Source organism: Nannobrachium achirus (genome assembly GCF_963921795.1).
Source record: "Nannobrachium achirus genome assembly, chromosome: 1".
Classification (NCBI taxonomy): domain Eukaryota; kingdom Metazoa; phylum Chordata; class Actinopteri; order Myctophiformes; family Myctophidae; genus Nannobrachium; species Nannobrachium achirus.
Genome location: NC_137810.1, coordinates 4,601,709 through 4,623,062, shown reverse-complemented (window position 1 = coordinate 4,623,062; position 21,354 = coordinate 4,601,709). Strand labels below are relative to the sequence as shown.

Genomic DNA, 21,354 nt, shown 5'->3' with positions numbered 1-21,354 from the left:
TTAGTTTATAATCACTGACTGTACTTTATGTTTTAGTTTATAATCACTGACTGTACTTAATGTTTTAGTTTATAATCACTGACTGTACTTTATGTTTTAGTTTATAATCACTGACTGTACTTTATGTTTTAGTTTATAATCACTGACTGCACTTTATGTTTTAGTTTATAATCACTGACTGCACTTTATGTTTTAGTTTATAATCACTGACTGTACTTTATGTTTTAGTTTATAATCACTGACTGCACTTTATGTTTTAGTTTATAATCACTGACTGTACTTTATGTTTTAGTTTATAATCACTGACTGCACTTAATGTTTTAGTTTATAATCACTGACTGTACTTTATGTTTTAGTTTATAATCACTGACTGTACTTTATGTTTTAGTTTATAATCACTGACTGCACTTTATGTTTTGGTTTAGTTCTACTGAGGCTACAGTCATGTTGTGTTGGAGGAGGGGAATTACACTTTGGAATAGCCTCGGAAACCCAGGCTTCTTGGGATGTCAGTTATAGTGTTGGATGAGTATAGTGACAGAGACTGTCAGAGATAGACGTTTAGGCTACACCTTGGCCAGGAACGATATCAGATTCTAGCCTAATAATAAAGTATGGCCCAGTTGTTAATAGAACTTCACGACCGTTTTGAAAGCAGCTTCAAAACCTGTGTGTCATTAACAACAACAACAACAACAGCAGCAGAAGCAGTCAGTGAGAAAGATATGCCGTAAATAAGATTAAGAATATAGACTGATATGAACGACATCTATCTAAGCCCATCCTCACCTCCCCTTTCCACTGTAAACATCAGCTTCTTCTGTTTATTTTATTGGTGTCGGGCAGATTCGCCTAAAACTATTGATGTGGTTAACGGAGTTCATATAGGATAGCAGTGTATAGGACTAATGGTCACCGTTTGACAGCCAGGTAACACCACTGTCACAGTCACTATAATACTTAAATGACAAAGAGATAATATGCAAACATGGACAGTCAGTCTGACAGCAGAATTGAGAGTAGGAGTGTGTGTGTGTGTGTGTGTGTGTGTGTGTGTGTGTGTCTGTCTGTCTGTCTGACTGCCTGTCTGTCTGTCTATTGTGTGCTAGTGCAACGGTTCTCAACCTGTGGTTCGGGGGCCCAAATTATTTTAGGGGGGTCCCCAGATGATTAACTTAATGTGAAACATTGTTTTCTCTCTCAACAGTAAACAAACCAACATAAGGAGAGGGTATCTGCACACTTCTAAAGTGACACTTTAAGGACGTTTTAATACTTCTAAAATGACAAATTAAACATTGGCCAAATTGTCAAATATTAGATGCAGACATTTTTAAAATAGCAGATCTACATGCTCACAACGCCTCGTTGCGAGGCGTTGTGAGCATGTAGATCTGCTATTGTCCCAATAGAACCGTGTTATACAAAATGTAATGGTTCAGGGTGGGGGGTCCCCGGTTAAAATTGATTATTTGGGGGGTCGCGGTCTGAAAATGTTGAGAACCACTGTGCTAATAGTGTGCCTACAGTACAAAAGACAACAAATGCATGGCGTTGTATTTGAGCATGTTTTCATGCTGGGTGAACCCTGTCCTCACGTCAGTCAGCTGAATGATCTTCTATTGTGTGTTTAAACACTGACTACAGTCATAGCATAGGCTACTCATAACATAATAACTTGGAGTTGGAATGAGACATGGTGGGACTTGCCCAACTCGTTCCCTGACTGTTATGTGTTGGTTCCTCTGTGTAGAATAGATGACATGATATCATCTAACTGACTGTAGCCCTAGAGCTGTAGAGGCGGGTCAAAGTCACAGTATAAAGGAAATGAAAGTGCGCAGCTCGGGAACCATTTTGAGACACGACAACAACTGTGAACTTGACAGTCTGTGCGGATGACAAAACAAAACAGAATGGACCAAACTTAACCAACTTTACGTAAAGTAAGTGTTGTTGTTTTAATATTCACTACTAGAACCACTTGGTTCTCACAGGAACAGTTTATAGGCTACTTTATGCTTCTGGTTTCTACTAAAGCTACCACTCCCTGTTGTCTAGTCTGCCTGTCTGTACTTGTTCTCTGTGGTTAATCTGGTTATGAATTTTAGGATTGATGTCACCAGCACCACCTTAATGTCCATCCCCTTATTATCAGGTGGTATTATTCCTTTTTAACTGAACGCACACAAAGGGTCAGTGTGAATGGTATTTTGTCAGAGCCCAGGACCATAAGTACTGGAGCACCTCAGGGCTGCGTTAGCTCACCTGTCCTTTTTACTTTGTACACAAATGAGTGTAGAAGTGATAACCCGAATAATTACATTATTAAATTCTCAGATGATACTGCCATCTTAGCACTACTGGATAAGGATAAGGATCTAGCTGAGTATTTTCTAGAGGTACAGAGGTTTGTCAGTTGGTGTGATGACAACTACCTTGTTCTCAATGTTAGGAAGACACAGGAGATGGTATTTGACCCTATGAGCGTTGGTGACCACAGGCCTGTGGTCATTCATGACTCAGCCATCTCACAGGTTTCTTCATATAAATACTTGGGCATTTCCATTGACCATTCACTAACTTGGAATACACACGTGGACAGTCTCTGTAGTAAACTACAGCAAAGACTACACTTCCTCCGCCGTCTGAGGGTTCACGGTGTAGACCAAAAGTTTATGTTGGTGTTTTATCGGGCAGTTTTGGAGAGCCTGGTTAGATTTGGCATCACAGTTTGGTTCGGTAATCTCTCAGTGCAACTGAGGTCCAAATTGCTGAGATTGGTTCAGACTGCAGGGAAGATTATAGGAGTAAGACAACTCCCCTCTCTGCAGTCTATTTACGAGCAGGCGGCACTAAGGCAGGCTCAGAAAATAATTGGTGATGCTACCCAAGTGTTACATGGGAAGTTTGTACTTCTTCCTTCTGGAAGAAGGTATAGTGAACCGACGTGGAAGTACATTAGGTTTAAAAAAGCATTTGTACCTGTGTCCATTGGATTGTTGAACGAGGCTCTGAAACAGCACTGACTGAGAGTATTGATTAATCACTGTGCACTTGTGTGATGTTGTGTCCCCCCTGTGTCATGTATTTCTACCATGTATTTTGTTACTGATGTTTTGTGTGTGGCTGCAGCAGGGTGAAAGCCCAAGACAAATTTCCCTTGTGGACAAATAAAGTTTACCTTACCTTACCTTACAGCAAAATACTTAGGGGATAACAGGGTAAGATGAACCACTGGGTAAGATGAACCACTGGGTAAGATGAACCACCCCCTTTATCTTTAAAACTATACACATGAGTTGTCATTTGACCTTAAAATAAGAACACAAACATCATTTCCACCTGGCTGTGGAGTTTACAGACACCTGGGCAAAGTGGAAAGCATATTTCTACCCCAAAAAGTGTTTTTGCTGGTCAAAGTCAATTTTTTACTTTTATAATGATTTTTATGTTAAAGCAAATGTACCCAGGTCTAAACTTATATAGCATGTATGTTGGTGATATCCCAATGTATAAAACTATGTGAATCATTTAGCTAAAGATGAGCCTTAAGCATCAAGCTAGCCAGGTTTTGTCAAAATGGTGGCTCTGGGGCAAGATGAACCACATGCCTTTGGGTAAATTGAATGTGAATCACCATTCATATATTGTTTTATTAGGTATTTGCTACTAAAATGATGCTGAATCATCTTTCATTTTGATGAATACACTAATTTAAGAGAAGTTTTTAATATTATATTAATAATTGCAAATATTAAAAGGTTCTGAATAACAAACGTTATTTAATTGGTTGTAATATTTTTTCTTACAGTTTAAATAACCGTAAGAAAGGAAATACGATTATTTGCAAAAGGGAAATGTGTTATTAAACTATTTCTGATAAGTACATACATTCTTTGTTCAAGTTTAAACTGTTAAAAGATAAGAATATCACGTGGGTCAACTTACCCCTTTACTTGGATCAACTTACTGGGTAAGTTGAACCACATGACCACTTTTTTTTTAATAGGTCATATTTTTATGGTCCTTTGTCATAGACACTTACTTAACATTTCAAATGATAGCAGACATCCTAGATGTTTTGAATTTACTACCATCTCACCAGGTCAACATAAGCAAAAAGTGGTTCATCTTACCCTGTTCTCCCATTTAGACAGAGCAGAACATTATAATTATGTTGATTATTTAACCCTATATAAGTAACGCTTGTATTTGGTATAATCACACACACACACACACACACACACACACACACACACACACACACACACACACACACACACACACACACACACACACACACACAGTGTTTCCGTTGCAGACCAGATGTGCAACATGCAGAGAGCAGCTGCTGCTTGCTCCCTGCTTCTCTTGAATATAAACCATGTGGTTGAGAGGAAGCTGCCTGTGTGAAACACAAGTTGTTTTAAGGAAGTGGTTTGGTTTCCTTCTCAGTATTTAACGTTTGTGAATGTAGTAAGCTATTTTACAATTAACAGTTCTACAATATATTTTAAATATTTTAATACAAAGGAACTACTGAACTAGCTGACATCTCAAAGCTGCCAGCAGTCCATGACTTGGTTTAGAGGATGAAATATTATTTTAACCAGGGTAAAGTATGTTAATTAATCAATAGTATTATTAACATGCAGTGGTGGAAAAAGCAGCCTACTCACATGTTTTACTTAAAGGACAACTTTAGTTTTTTACAACAAGGGTTCATATTTTAGATTGTAATTAAAGAATATAAAAGATGAGTGTTAAAATTATTTCATTTACTTCTTTCTATTGTTTTAGGGATTCTTATTTCAGTGGTTGGGAGCATGCGTACAAGTGGCTAAAAACAAAGTTGTCCTTTATATAAAAGTATTAATACTGCAATATAGAAAGTCCAGAATTCAAAATCTACTTGAGTAATTAAGTACAAAAGTATTGGCATCAAAATGTACTCAAAGTACCAAAATTAAAAATACAAAATGTTTGAAAATAGCAGATCTACAAGCTAGCTCACAATGCGTCGTGATGCGACACATTGTGAGCTTGTAGATCGTCTATTTTCAAATAGCCATGGTATATGATGAAAAGAAACATCACAAGGATGCAACTGGGATGTAGCCTGGGGTCGACGGGTGTTTCGGGTCTCGCAACATCATACACCCTCGCCCAGGTGACCCAGCCGGGGTTGATCAAGTCCCCACTTAAGTCCCAGTAGCTATCCACGATCAGTCCTATTCGTATAAAATAAGGCCAAAGTGTTTCATGTATTTATTTATATTTGCAAAGTATCTGGTACTTAAATGTAGTGGAGTAAAAGTAGGCCTACAATATTTGGATCCGAGATGTAGTGGAGTAGAAGTAAAAGTGTTGGAAATTGGAATTACTCAAGTAAAGTACAAATACCTCAAAATTGTACTTAAGTACAGTACTTATGTATATGTACTTAGATGTACTTAGTTACTTTACACCACATGATAATCAAAGGACTCAAGGTCTCCCTGTTCTTCTATTGTGATATTTCAATGCTGTGGTGCAGTAGGACACCTGTTGGTTGACAAGAGCTACTGCATGCATCTGCATCTACTGTAGTCTCAGCATTATGATGGTGATATTGTTGTTCATCTACTGTAGTCTCATCATTATGATGGTGATATTGTTGTTCATCTACTGTAGTCTCATCATTATGATGGTGATATTGTTGTTCATCTACTGTAGTCTCATCATTATGATGGTGATATTGTTGTTCATCTACTGTAGTCTCAGCATTATGATGGTGATATTGTTGTTCATCTACTGTAGTCTCATCATTATGATGGTGATATTGTTGCCTCATTGCAGGCTCACAGTTAATATTTCAACATATCATCCTATGTCAATGGCATATTGATAATACAGAATGATATTGAAAATATTACTGACACCGTTCTAGAAATGTGTTTTCCTGAACTTGAATGCATGCATCATATGTTGAAAGAATTGCCCTCTCTGTGTAGAAATCCATGCCGTTACGCCACATCTCCAGTATTCACTTGATTATGCTTAGTTCAGTGTGGTATCGAGCTCCAAAAATAGCCGACCTCCAAGCTCACAGCACGTCGCAGTGTGTGTGTGTGTGTGTGTGTGTGTGTGTGTGTGTGTTTTGTACATTCATTCATTAATCATTTACTATGTTCTGCTAACCTTGGCAGGTTAAATAAAGACCAAAGATGAGTGAGTGTGTGGAGAGAGAGGAGGAGGAGGGAAGAGACAAACATCTCATCCACAGAGCAGAGTCTCCAACAGCCAGCTGTGGGTCTAAAGATGAACCTGGACCTCCACGCTTAAAGTAAGACAATCCTCCTGTACCATATACACACAATGGCAGTGGTGTAAAGAAACTAAGTACATTTACTTAACTACTGAATGCGTATTTCCAGTTTACAGTACTTTTACTTCTACTCCACTGCTACATCTCAGATCCAAATATTGTACTTTTACTCCACTACAATAATTTGGCAATCTTAGTTATTGCTTTTTAAGAAAGTCCAAAGCAAAGCCCATTGCCTCCAAAGCATGCTCTGTAGCAGGTTTGGCTCAGTCGTTTTGTTGGAAGTGGAGGACATATGGTCAAGAGACGGGGACAGGGGAATTGGGAGGAGAGGAGTCTATGTGTTCATTCAAATGATCATTGTATGAATATAAATATTGTGACTGGTCTAAACAACATCCTCCAGACTTCAGTAATGAACCTGGACCTCCACACACACAGTAAGATCACTGATCTCTGTGCGTCCAAAACGAGCCCTGGTTTGACTGCTTCCCAATAAAACAGTCAACTTGAAGCGAGTCAGTTTGTGAGCTAATGTAGAGCCCAAGTCCTATACTTGGGTGCTGCTGCTTACTGAGGGAGTTCAGACATGTGCTCATAACTGAAGTCCAAACGTTTCCTTGTGTGCATAAATTATAATATTTATTAGCCTATTAAGTCCTATACTTTGACATACAATAAATAAGTAAATAAATGAACGTTCAAACGCTACACACGACCACAGCCCCTTAAATGTTTTCCTCTGCCACTGGCAACACCAATAACAAGATGCCTCAAATGGCTCTTACAGCTATGATGTTGGAGGTTACCAGGACTGTTGTTCTGTACAGACACGTCCCTTTTAAAGTTTCAACCTCTCAAACAAATAGCGGAAATAGTTGATCTACAAGCTCTCAAGCTCTCAACGCTCAGCTTGTAGATCCACTATTTTCACTATTTTAGAAGTGGGGCTTAAGTGGCTTTTTTTTTGCCTTCCCCAATTCTTTCTGAAATTACACCTCTGATTTAGCGTCAGTAGTTGAGAATAGAATGTACCTGTCAAAGGTTGCTACACAGCCGATCTGTGAAGCAAGCCTAAAGTTTGGTATTTCACCCACTGAAGACCTTCAATACAATGGAGAGACAAAAGCAATTTATGATTACAAATTCTTGTCTATGTTTTTTCATTTTCATTTTATTTGAAAGCTATGAATCATAGCTACAAAATGATATATTGGTTGTGAAGATTGACCCAACAGTTTTGTAGATATGGCTTATAGAGTTATGCCATGCAGAAATACTATATCTGAGAAATTCAGCCTTTTAGATGAAATGTAACCTGCAAAATGTGAGGTTTCTCTTCACATTAATTAAAAAAAAAAAAAAAAAAAGAAACGTCTTATTTACATGCAGAGTTAAGCTCTGGCGTTTAAGTGAAATGTAGCCTGATATTTATGAAATGCTTTTGTGACCTTATCAAATTTTTTAGAGAAAAAAAAAAGTAATTTCAGGGCTGGTCTAAAGCTGTGCTTTCCGAAATGACTGCCCCTCTGCTATGCTGGGACACATATAGTAAGACTCATCAGACTCAATGTGCAAGGTTTCAATGTTCAATGGTTTATTTGTATTTGATGAAGAAATGCACATGAAAACTATGGACTCAGTGTTCAAGATTAGTTTTAATTTTAAGGTAGCATAATAATAAAAAATAAGAAACTAAAATAATCATCCATATGCTAATTGTGGTGTATCTTTATGATTCCAGAAGTGTTGACCACAGAGCAGAGTCTCCAACACCCAGCTGTGTGTCTATGAAGAGTGACCGCTCTAAAGGACTTGGGCCCGTCTTCAGTGATGAACCTGGACCTCCACACACACAGTAAGATCACTGATCTCTGTGAACTTCAACTGGAAAGACACAAACAATGTGTTGAATCTGCTCACAATGTAGACAGCAGAAGAGTATCTTATACTGTCAGCTGTAGTGATCTTTGATTCCTAGGTTGTCTTGGACATAACGTAGCCCTAGACTGTACTCAAGGAAAAGTATTGTTACTTTAAAATAATGACTTGAGTAGAAGTAAAAGTATCTAGTGAAAATACTACTGAAGTACTGACTTCCTTTATACAAGATAGACGATCTACAAGCTTACATGGCATGGTGTGAGCTTGTAGATCTGCTAGTTTTGCTGAATGTTCACACAGGTGTTAAATAATGAGAATTAAATGGAAGCCGCTGTTCTTGTATGAATTTAAAATAAAACTACATTTGAAATCTCCAAACCTTCCTACTGATGGTGAAACTGGTTCACTGGGCAGGTTGTTTGTACCGTCCATTTCTGAACCACTATCACTCTGAGGACGTTGAAGTGTTTTATACTTCAGAGTAGAGAGTTCATAGAAGAGATGTTTGACTAGAAGTGTGTGTGGATTCCACATGGATTGTATGATTGAATATAAATACATTAAACAATGTTCATCCTCTCTTTCTACCAGGGTTGATCAGCACAGAGCAGAGTCTCCAACACCCAGCTGTGTCTCCATGAAGAGTGACTGGTCCATGATTAGACCTATTCTCTTCAAAGATGGACACCACTCTACTGATCACAGGTCAGAATGTAAAACACACTGAATGATTTAGTTGTTATCAAACTCTACTGAGCACAGATCACCAGGTTTATAAATGGTCTGGCTCTTATTACTTTAGTTTTAAATTATGAATAGGTTGTGATCGTTTTAATAATGTTTATTTATGACTGTTGACCACAGAGCAGAGCCTCCAACACCCAGCTGTGTGTCTATGAAGAGTGACCGCTCTAAAGGACTTGGGCCCGTCTTCAGTAATGAACCTGGACCTCCACACACAAAGTAAGATCACTGATCTCTGTGAACTTCAACTGGAAAGACACAAACAATGTCTGGTATCTGCTTTCAATGTAGACAGTATATAAATGCTCAGTACTTTAGTATACTTTAAAATGTTAGTGTTGTAGTTATGGTTATCAGGTTATGATGGTATTAATAGTGTGTCTTTTCAGTTGTTACTCATCATACTGTCAAAAGTACATGAGAAAGATCATATTCAAGTTATCAGAATGATACAGACATATAGACAGATAGACAGACAGGTTATAGGAGTGTAATAACTTAACTTAATTTACAGGCCAAATAAGAATCATGAATATAGACAGTTTTCCCTACGCTCCCTGTAGAGGGCGCTGTCGTCATTACTGTGGTGTAAACCACAGCCAGTGGTGGAGTAGAAGTAAAATCATAAAAAATGGGAAATACTCAAGTAAAGTACAAATACTCAAACTTGTGCTCAAACTTGTACTAAAGTACAGTACTTAAGTAAATATAGGCTAAAAGTTACTTTACACTACTGTTTACACCACAGCTAATGGCGGCGACGCTCTCTACAGGGTGTCGCTCAATAAATCGGTCTATATAATTGCATGACATCGTGGACACTTTTATAACAACTCCAAGCAGTATAGAAATACCTGTATTTTTCCGCTGGGGGGCGCTGTGAGTGCTGGGGGCATGTTCCCTCCTCCGCGTCATCAGCGCCCACACCCTAGGTGGGGTTGGCAAAAGGGCCTTTCTGTGTGGAGTTTGCATGTTCTCCCCATGTCTCCTAGGGTAGATAGATACCCTCACAAAAACATGCATTAATCCTGGTCTCTAAACTGCCTCCCCCTGGCCAGCCGGGGCGCCTGATGGAGGGGAAAGGAACTGGTTGGAATAACGTGTTCCTTCCACGCGCTATGTCCAAACCGGGGAAATCCCCATTGTCAGGTGAAAAGAAGCAACTTGGACTCCTCATGCATAGAAGGAAGCATGAGGTCAGTCTGTTGTCTCCCCAGGCGTATATAGGCAATTGGGTGATTGGCACTGGGTGAAAATGGGTTACAAAAAAAAATCATGGAATAAAAATGTAAGTAAAAAAAAAAAAAAGGAAATACCCATAATACCCAATAGCCAGGAATATAGCGATAATAAATAATATAAATAAATATCCTTCTATCCTCATAATAAATAATTCTTCTCCTCCACAGGAAGAGGAAGAGGGTGTGTGTTGTGACAGAGCAGGCGTCCAGGTGTTCAGTGTGTGAGGAGGTTCTGACAGATCCAGTCTCTAGCAGCTGTGGACACTGGTTCTGCAAACAGTGCATCACCTCATACTGGGAGCAGTCTGCTCCAACAGGACACCATGACTGTCCCCAGTGTGGAAAGATCTTCAGGACCAGACGTAGACTGAAGACACCCAGTCACACCAGCAGTGGACACAGTAAGACTGGACACAAAATGTTCTTACCTTTTAACGTGGGCGTGTCCATCATGCACGCTGTGGTCCGTTTGAGATTACAATGTTAATTACCTTAATTGAGACAGAAGGTTGCAGTTTAGTATGTGAAACGGCACATGCTGACTTTGTCCGTCTGGACGTGTACACTCTTTTAAGGTCTATGGGTTTGCCGCTCTGACATCACTGTGATGTCAGGGGAACCACTCTAACAGAATCCCTTTTATGCCCATACACTTCATATGGGCATGCCCATATATGGAGGCCACATCGGCACATACTACACTCCATATATGGGTACCAGGGGTCTCCATATATGGGTAACTGGTCGGATATACATCACTGGCCAGATGGCTAAGACATGGCACGACCTCGACGTTGTCTATTTGTGCAGCTAATGTTGACAAAAATCACACATTATTTTCCGCACAGTTTTTTTTTGTAACACTAATGTGAGTACACAGCTGAATGTTTAAAATGTCTTCATTGTCTTCTCATAGCAGGTGTCAGTGTGCAGGAGGTTTTAAAGGTTTATAAGATCACTTTGAACAGTCTGGATCGTGTGACAGACGTCACTGAAGTGCCCTCCCTCAGCAGCATCTTCACAGCGCTCTACATCACAGTGGGAGAGAGTGAAGGGGTTAATAACCAACATGAGGTCTACCAGCTTGAGACACTCTCCAAGAAGAACACCCTCCATGACCAACCAATCAACTGCTGTGACATCTTTAAGCCCCTCCTCCTTGGCAGAGAGACACCAATCAGAAGAGTTCTGACCAAGGGAGTCGCTGGCATTGGAAAAACCTTCTCTGTGCGTAAGGTCGCTCTGGACTGGGCAAAGGGTTTGGAAAATCAAGATGTCATTCTCCTGGTTCCCTTCTCATTCCGGGAGCTGAACTTGGTCAGAGATGAGCAGCACAGTCTTCTCTCACTGATCCATGTTTTCCATCCAACGTTAAAGAAGGTCACAGCAGAGCACCTCGCTGTCTGGAAGGTTGGCTTCATCTTTGATGGTTTGGATGAAAGCAGGTTGTCCTTCAACTTCAACAATGACATCATCTCTGATGTCACAGTGACATCATCAGTGGACGGGCTGTTGACAAACCTCATCGAGGGGAATCTGCTCCCATTGGCTCTCATCTGGATAACCACCAGACCTGCAGCAGCCAATCAGATCCCTCCTGCATATGTTGACCTGGTGACAGAAGTACGAGGGTTCACCGACCCCCAGAAGGAGGAGTACTTCAGGAAGAGATTCAGTGATGAGAAGCTGGCCAGCAGAATCATCTCACACATGAAGACGTCAAAGAGCCTCCACATCATGTGTCACATCCCAGTCTTCTGTTGGATCAGCGCTACCGTTCTGGAGGACATGGTGAAGACAGACGAGACAGGACAGCTGCCCACGACCCTGACTGCCATGTGCTGCCACTTCCTGTTGGTCCAGACAAAGAGGAAGGAGCTGAAGTATGATGAGCCTCATCAGGGGGAAAAAAGAAACAAGAAAAGAAACAAAAAAGAGAGAGAGAATCAACATCAGATCATGGAGAAGGACAGGGAGGTTCTTCTGAAGCTGGGCAGGCTGGCGTTTGAACATCTGGAGAAAGGCAGCATCATGTTCTACCAAGAAGACCTGGAAGAGTGTGGTCTGGATGTGAAAGACGCCTCGCTGTACTCAGGAGTGTGCACAGAGATCTTCAAAAGAGAGGGCGTGCTCTTCCAGAGAGCAGTCTACTGCTTTGTTCATCTGATCATCCAGGAGTTTCTGGCTGCAGTCTACCTGTTCCACTGTTTCACACAGAAGAACATGAAGAAGAACATGAAGGTACTGAAGACATTCCTGGGACATGACACAAGGGGACGTGATTACCCCAGTGACTCCTTGGAGAACTTCCTGGACGCAGCCAACAGTAAAGCCATAACGAGTAAGAATGGTCACCTGGACCTGTTTCTCCGCTTCCTTCATGGTCTCTCCCTGCCGTCCAACCAGAGTCTGTTAGGAGGCCTACTGGTTCAGACACAGTACAGTCCAGAGAGCATCCAGAAAGCCATCAACAACCTGAAGAAGATGAATAAACACGGTGCCTCTCCTGACAGATGTATCAACATCTTTCACTGTTTGATGGAGATGAACGACCACTCAGTGCATCAGGAGATCCAACAGTACCTGAAGTCAGGGGACAGATCAAAGACAGAACTGTCTCCAACCCAGTGTTCAGCTCTGGCCCACATGCTGCAGATGTCAGAGGATGTTCTGGAGGAGTTGGACCTGGACAAATACAACACAGACTGGGAGGGCCGACGCAGACTCATCCCAGCTGTGAGGAACAGCAGAAAGGCTCGGTTAGTAGTCATGTGAATAGAAAACTTAGAACAGAAACAATGTACTGTACCTTCACACCACTACACTATAACTAAACATGATAGTTAAATCAACAGTGATACGCACACACACTCACACACGCACGCACGCACGCACGCACGCACGCACGCACGCACGCACGCACGCACGCACGCACACACACACACACACACACACACACACACACACACACACACATACATACACACACCCTCAAAGTTACAACGGCCAATCTAAGGCAAAAGGGTGACAGAGCTTTTTCTGTGGCTGGCCCAGCTCTCTGGAACAGCCTTCCATCAGACTTAAAACACACCTCTTCACCCTAGCATTTGAGCCCTAGACCCCTCCCTCCCTGTGCCTTTTATCTGTCATTGTTTAAATCTTAAATGTTTTGTTTTTATAGCTGTTCTTACAAGGTTTTAAATGTTTACAAATGTTTCTATTGTTTTTGCTTTGTATTGTATTTGTTTTTAATGCGTTCTCATGATGTACAGCACTTTGGTCAACCTGATTGTTTTTAAATCTGCTTTATAAATAAATGGACTTGGCGTGTGTGTGTGTGTGTGTGTGTGTGTGTGTGTGTGTGTGTGTGTGTGTGTGTGTGTGTGTGTGTGTGTGTGTGTGTGTGTGTGTGTGTGTGTGTGTGTGTGTGTGTGGTCTGATTGACCACCTCTAATTACAGACTTGTTGGCTTTGGTGCTGCCCTCTATCAGGAACACATGGAAGTTGTGTCTTCAGCTCTCAGTTCTAATCCATCCCATCTGAGACACCTGGACTTAAGTTCCAACAGACTGGACCACCTGGATCTACTCTGTGCTGCACTGAAAAGTCCTCATTGTAGACTGGAGACTCTACGGTGAGATTAATTTACAATCATTATTTCCATCAGTCATTTATCATGTGATTATAATATGAATACTGTGGCATGAATAATGTTGATATCATATTAACACACATTGACTGGGATAATGAGGAGGTACAGTAACTGCAGTGTGTATGATAATATAGTAACACACATTGACTGGGATAATGAGGAGGTACAGTAACTACAGTGTGTACATGTTCACTAAATTCACTCAAACCACTCAAAGACTGTCTGTCAGTATCAGGGTAAGAAAAGAAAAATCCACTTTACTGATGTAAAAGTAGAAATACCACAATGCAGCTCTGTTACTAGAAAAAGTAATAAATAAACTTTATTAACAATCACTCAATATGCAGAATGCCCTTATTTTATGTTTTCATAAAAGTAAAAAAGTGTATAATAGGTGATAAAATAGGTGGTTTATGTATATTGCAATAATCTAAATCTGCAAAGTAAATGGTTACTAAAGTTACTAAATAATGAATAGAAGTATAAAATATACAAAGTTGACATAATCAAGTAAAGTAAACTAAACGTGTACTTAAGTACAGAAGTTGAGTAAATGTACTTAGTTCCATTCCACCACTGGCCTTCCTGTGTCTGTGACATCAGCAGTTATCAGCTTCACTTGTCTTAAACTGTCCATCAATTGACCTTTGACCTGTTAGGTCTTATGTGTATAATGAAGCAATAAGCCACAAGAGGCATGTGGTTACCCAGTATTTTATAACGTCTGAAAGGCGTGGTGAGACACGAAGCCAAGCCGAGTGTCTCCAACCCTCTCAGCCGTTATAAAATACAGGTAACCACATGCCTCGCGTGGCTTCTTGCTTTTCTAAAACGGTTGCTATATGGCAACATGAAAAATCATAGGCATGTACCAATTAAAACTGTTCTATTTCACTAATAATTCACTACAAGGTCTGCAAGAAAGTAGTTCCCAGCTACAAGAAAGTAGTTCCCAGCTACAAGAAAGTAGTTCCCAGCTACAAGAAAGTAGTTCCCAGCTACAAGAAAGTAGTTCCTGGCCAGGCTGCAGAAACACCTGTTGCAATCAGAATGGGGTATATGGGGGGCGCTTGGTGTTTTTACAAGCCCCATCCAGAGTCACTCAGTTACCGTCCTATGTGTGTGGGCGGTAGAGTTCTCAACGGGCCTGAAAATTAAGGCCCGGCCCTAACTGGGCCCTAACTGGGCAGGCCCGAGGCCCTACCCGGCCCTACTTGTTGGCATACATTTTAGGCCCTACCCGGCCCGAAAACCTTGGGTCGAGTCGGGTATATGTGTCCCAGCGCGGCTGACGGCTAGTCATTGAATTCTTTTTTCATTTTCATTTTTTCATTTCATTTGAAAGCTGGGAATCATAGCTACAAAATGATATATTGGTTGTGGAGATTGACCCAACAGTTTTGATTATGGCTTATAGAATGATGCCATGCTGAAATACTACTTTTGAGATATTCAAGTTCTAAATTTGGGAGGACCAACAGAATTATGTCCCGATCTCTCACATTAATTAAAAAAAGTCTTATTTACATGCAGAGTTAAGCTCTGGCGTTTAAGTGAAATGTAGCCCGATATTTATGACATGCTTTTGTGGCTTTATCAAATTTTAGGAACAAAATAATAATAATAATAATTTCAGCCCTGGTCTAAAGTAGTGGCTTCAGAAATGACTGCCCCAGTGTCATGGTCGGGTCTATCATATAGTAATAGTAATAAAATAATAAAAACTAATATTTTATTTTTTCATTGAGCCCGAGGCCCTACCCGGCCCGACTAATTAGCATACATTTTAGGCCCTACCCTAGCCTATATGTCGGTCGGGTTCGGGTATGGTCGGGTTTGGAAAGAATTTAGCAATAAAAAAAATTCATTTTCTTTTTTCATTGAGCCTGAGGCCCTACCGGCCCAACTAATTAGCATACATTTTAGGCCCTACCCTACCCTAAATGTCGGTCGGGTTCGGCTATGGTTGGGTTCGGGCAGAATTTGAGAACTCTAGTGGGTGGTGCTTAGAAGCCCCGCACGGCAGGATTTAAGAGAAAATCAAGCGCTCCCTTCTCTAGTTCAGCTTCACAACACTGTGGAAAGAAATAACGCACCTGGGTTTGATATAAACTGATTCAAGGTGTGGATTATTGTGTCATTTAGACACTGGTTTAATCAGAAACCAGCCAATCAGAATCAAGTATTGGAACTAACCATTTTATAAACTCTGTTTTCAGTCACTTTGCTGGATCATCTGTTTTCAACCTGTTGCTGTTTCCTGTCTGTTGGGAGATTAAGTAAAGATTATTTAGTTCATGTTACTCTGTCTGGTTTTCTACTCTAAAACCCAGACAGTCCATCCAGACCAGGTCCTTTAATAGGTGGTTGTAAGCAGGTTCTCAGAATAATGTATTTTATAGCAGACAATCAAACATTGTGTGTTTTATTTGTCATTTAGACTGATGAACTGCTGGTTGTCAGAGAGAAGCTGTGAAGTTCTGGCCTCAGCTCTCAGATCTAATCCTTCTCATTTGAGAGAATTAGACTTGAACTTCAACGTGTTGCCGGTGTCTGGACTGAAGAAGTTCTCTGGACTGGAGTCTCTGCAGTGAGTAGACTTGGACTGTGTCCATGTTGGTTAGTGCAGTGATTCCCTTGTTTCATGTTCCAATGGCATAACGTCTATTGTGCTAGTCTGCCCCCACAATCCCCTCCTCCCACCCCATTTATACAGTCATACACCTGCTGAAGATTCATGTTTATGTGTATAATCTGTTGCAGTAAAATATTCAGGAAAACTACACAAAATAAGCTGGGTTTGCATGATTTCATTAACCCTGCATTTTACAGTGGTGTAAAGTAACTAAGTACTTTTACTTAAGTACTGTACTTAAAGGGGCACTCCACCACTTTTCAACCTATGTTCATATAATTGGTCCTCACTCAAAAATAGCTTTTTTCTTTTGTTTTCTTTTTTTTTTTTTTCAGAGGAGGGCTGTGGGCAGGTCAGAAACCCATAGTCTTGTGACATCATCGATTGCCAATCCAGCTTATAGAAACTGCAGGCTTTCTATTCCTGAAAAGTTGCAATTTTAAAGTGGAAGCCATTGTTCTCGCGATAATAAAAATCTTTCTTTTTTTTCAAAAATATTGATTACAATTTTTTTTTTTTTAAATGATGATGTCACAAGACGATGGATTCTGAACTTCCCACAGCTCTCCTAGGAGACTTGGACTGAGTAGAAAAAAATTGTGATATTTTATCATCAACATTAGTGAGGACCTATTATATGAAGACAGGTTGAAAAGTGGTGAACTACTCCTTTCTTTAAGTACAATTTTGAGGTATATTAGCCAATCTACAAGCTCACAACGCGTCACATCGTGACACGTTGTGAGCTTGTAGATCTGCTATTTTCAAACATTTTGGACTTTTACTTTTAGTATTTTAAGTAGATTTTGATGCCAATACATTTGTACTTTTACTCAAGTAAATTTGTAATTCTGGACTGCTACTTGTAACAGAGTACTTTGTTCATAAAGTTATACTACAGTAGCCTAGTAAGAAAAGGGGGAGTCACCTTTTCAATCACCTTTTTTTAAATCAAAACACATATTTTTTTCTTTTGCAAGTTCCCACAATTTTAGCAAATCCCCGTAATTTCACTAGTAGCAGAAACACTGTAGTGTCAGGTAGTGGAGACGTTGTGTTAGACAGTCAGACATTGATGCATTGTTGTTCTACTTCCTACAGAGTGAAACATGGAGGAGAAGCTTGGACTAATCCTGAACTCCTTACAAGATGTGAGTATCTGTCTGTCTGTCTGTCTGTCTGTCTGTCTGTCTGTCTGTCTGTCTGTCTGTCTGTCTGTATTTGTATACAGTGTGTTATCCTCTGTTGGCCCCTCCCTCCCTGGATGCTGTCCTGAAAGCTCTTCAGTAGAGCTTCCAGTGAATGCAGGAGGTTTCTCTGCTCTTGGCCGGTAGCTTTTTTTAATTATTTATTTAACGTCAGACACTTGCTCTGGTGTTACATACTGCACCTTAACACGTACATCCTGTAAGTAGACCTAAAAATAGAAGTAATGTTGACTAATCATTACAAGTGTCTCTTATTTTGAAGAGAGACGGGGGCCGGCACCTAGGGGGTCCCTGGGGGCCCAGCCACCGTAGGGCCCCCCGGCGGACCCCCACGCTGCTGGAAATAAATATGGGAAAATAGTCTAAGGTAGCCGATCTACAATTACTCCTCCACTCCACGGCCCCTGGTGTATACATGTGACCTGACGGTCGCTTATCTCCCGATTAGGGAGTCTTACTGGTAGATCTGCTATTTTCAGAGCGCAATACCCGAGCTGAACCAAACATAAAATTGCTTGTCTTTTAGTTCTACTGGATCTCGTCTCCACTAGTCCCTCCCTTACATTTTAGTCTACTTTTATTTATTTTTACAACATTGTCAGTAAATTTAGTCTTAGTTTTTGTCATATTGTCTTAAATGTGTGTTTAGTTTTTATTTAGTTTTCCACAGTGACATACATTTGTCATAGTTTAAGTTGACAAAATCAACACTAATAGCCTATCAATCATAATAAAAATAGCCGATCTACAAGCATTTTTTTCTAAAAAAAAACATAGGGCATAATAATTCATAATAAATAAATGTTTTCTCTTCCAACACATGTAGTGGAGTTAAAAGTACAACATGTGTCTTTGAAATGTAGTGAAAGTCACAAGTATCCAGTAATACAAATACTCAGGTATTAGTACCTTAACTACACAACATTAACTTATTGTGTACTCAGTTACTGTAAACCAATCTCTCTCTCTCTCTCTCTCTCTCTCTCTCTCTCTCTCTCTCTCTCTCTCTCTCTGTGAATATTTTAATACTTTTTAAATATTAAATATTTGTAATGTTTCCTGTCTTGTTCTCTCATCAGACTTCCATCGTCTCACACTGGATCCAAACACAGCGAGCAGAACACTCTGTCTGTCTGAGAGCAACAGGAAGGTGACTCGGCCAAAGGGGGAGGAGCTTCAGTCATACCCTGATCATCCGGACAGATTTGATGATAAGTGTTATCAGGTTCTGTGTACAGAGGGTCTGACTGGACGCTGTTACTGGGAGGTAGAGACGAGTGGACATGTTAGGATAGGAGTGGCTTACAGAGGAATCAGCAGGAGAGGAGAGGGTCCTAATGGACTTGGGAACAACGATCTGTCCTGGAGTCTGTACTGTGGGTTAGCCCTTTACAGGGTCTATCACAATAGTAGGACCACTTCCCTCCCTGTTGATTCCTCTGACTCCGACAGAGTAGCAGTGTATGTAGACCATGCTGCTGGTACTCTGTCCTTCTATAAGGTGTCCTCTGACTCACTGAAACACCTTTACACCTTCCAGTCTACATTCACTGAACCACTCTACCCTGGGTTTAGGCTTCATGACTCCTCCTCCTCAGTGTGTCTTTGTGAGGACAGATAATGTCTCTGATGAGTTGACATCAACCAATATGGTTGTTATGGATGTGTGTTTGAACACAATTAGCATTTTGGACATCCAAGGTTTCCAGCAGACAGCAGCATAGTTTATGTATATATTTATGTATATAGTGTATGTATATTTATGTATATAGTGTATGTATATTCTATATGTCCACAGTACAGTCAATACTGCAACAGAAATACTCTGATACAAGTAAAATTCTGGAATCTAAATTTGCTCCAGTAAAAGTGCATTATTGGCAAAAAAAATGTACTTAACCCATTCAGGGAACACAGTTTAGTGTATTACAGTACATGTACAGGATGTAACAACATATTTGTTTTTGTAGTTTTGTAGGCACATTTTTGAATAATATTGTTTTTCAGAAAACTTAGGTCAGGCCTACAGGGTGTTTTTTTTTTCTTTTTTTTTTCAGATCCAGTAGCTCTAAAAGACAAGTCATTTTATTTTTGGTTGTGCTCGGGTGTTGCTCTCTGAAAATAGCTGATCTACAAGCTCACAACGCGACGCAGTGCGACAGGTTGTGAGCCTGTAGATCTGCTATTTTCAGCACGCAACCAAGTATAAAATCAGGCATGCCATGATTGCCATCACGGCCCACCAAAATAAATTAACTAGACTAAAACTAAAATAAAAAATATGACTAAAACTAAATGGAAATGTATTCAAAAGAGTGACTAAAACTACATAATAATTAGCTGTCAAGATCAACACTGACTTGAAAATAGCTGATTCAACAAGCATCACAATGTGTCGCATTGAGACACATTGTGAGCTTGTAGATCAATGTCTGAAATGTACATAGACTGGCTGGCTGGCTGAAAAGGTTTTTCTGCCCGACAGTTTTTGAGACAAAATCACTCAATGTATATGGTGTCCCAAATGGGGGGGCTCTCATAAGGATTGCATTGGCAGCTGCAGTACACAGTTCTCCCTTACGGCCGGACTACACCAAGCCGTTTCGCGCGCGTCAGTGCGTATGCGTGCGTATGCGCGTTTTGGATAGATCCAATGTATATCAATTCAGCCGGCTACACCAGGCGTACGGATAGCGCGAACCACGGATACGCATTCCCTAAAAATAGGATCGGTTCTATTTTTTAAGCACGCCTATGCGTTTTGTACACAGACTATCTGGTCTTCCTCACATATACTCCCTCCTTGGTGTAGCCTGGAGCGTTTACTCATACGCGAGCGTCTTCACGGACAGTACGCGCGTATGTGCACATTTTTTGGTGTAGTCCGGCCGTTACCCAAAGTGGTGTTGGTGTCTCAATCGTGGGCTGGAATGTGTAAACGGCCGTGTCTCTATAGAATCACATTGCAATGCTCTAGACATGTTCTCTGTCTACTGTCTCCCCTCTGCTCTGTATGGCTAACACATTCAACTATCAAATTAAATGTTAACACTTCATCTATTTAGAAAACAAGAAGATATGTTGACTAAGACACTCCATACATTTGGAAACATATTTTTACATATATTGTCTTCAGTTCATGTAGGATTATTTTAAAAGTAGGCTAACTACAGTTGAATTGCAATTTGACTTCTATGGGCTGGCTTGCAGTCCACCGTTCTCCCTTGCCCCAAGTGGTGTCACTGTCTCAATTGTGGGTGTGAATCTGTAGGCTCCCGTGTGTCTCTATAGATGCCTTAACAGTAAATGCACGCGCAGGTCTGCACCAAATGAACCCCACCGCCCATATGATGCAATGGATAAGTGGTCACTGCACTCACCTTTAAAAATGCATTCCATGTTTATATTGCACGTGACGTCGTTGCTTATGTTTAGCATAACATCCACTGGCAAAACTATTTCTTGTCCAAACAATACCCTGTAAGTCAGGGGTCTTCAACGTTTTCAGGCCAAGGACCCCTTAGTTGAGAGAGAGATGAAGCAGGGACCCCCACAACCCATAGATTCCATATAGTTTCATCATTTGATGGCACAATCATCAGTGTATTTTGGTTTCATGTCAATTTGTGTTTTCAGATATTTAACCACTTGAACCGTCAATACATAATACATTTGGCCTT

At 40.5% G+C, this 21,354-nt stretch overlaps 2 protein-coding genes across 2 annotated transcripts in view; both read left to right on the top strand.

The window, feature by feature from the left end:
* Positions 1-7,078: 7,078 nt before the first annotated feature.
* Positions 7,079-21,354, top strand: part of LOC308307500 (uncharacterized protein) — a gene marked incomplete at both ends in the record, with an annotated part of 34,127 nt that continues 19,851 nt past the window's right edge. The window contains 3 exons of the mRNA XM_080752766.1: positions 7,079-7,134; positions 8,055-8,168; positions 8,786-8,899. Coding sequence (XP_080608892.1) covers positions 7,079-7,134; positions 8,055-8,168; positions 8,786-8,899 — 284 coding nt within the window. The remainder of the gene's footprint in view (positions 7,135-8,054; positions 8,169-8,785; positions 8,900-21,354) is intronic.
* Positions 9,285-19,295, top strand: LOC308297136 (protein NLRC3-like; the record flags this gene model as incomplete). The annotated part of the gene is made up of 7 exons (XM_080740555.1): positions 9,285-9,295; positions 10,348-10,541; positions 11,165-12,938; positions 13,640-13,813; positions 16,272-16,421; positions 17,568-17,617; positions 18,754-19,295. The coding sequence occupies 7 exons, from the start codon at positions 9,285-9,287 to the stop codon at positions 19,293-19,295; spliced, it is 2,895 nt and encodes a 964-aa protein (XP_080596681.1).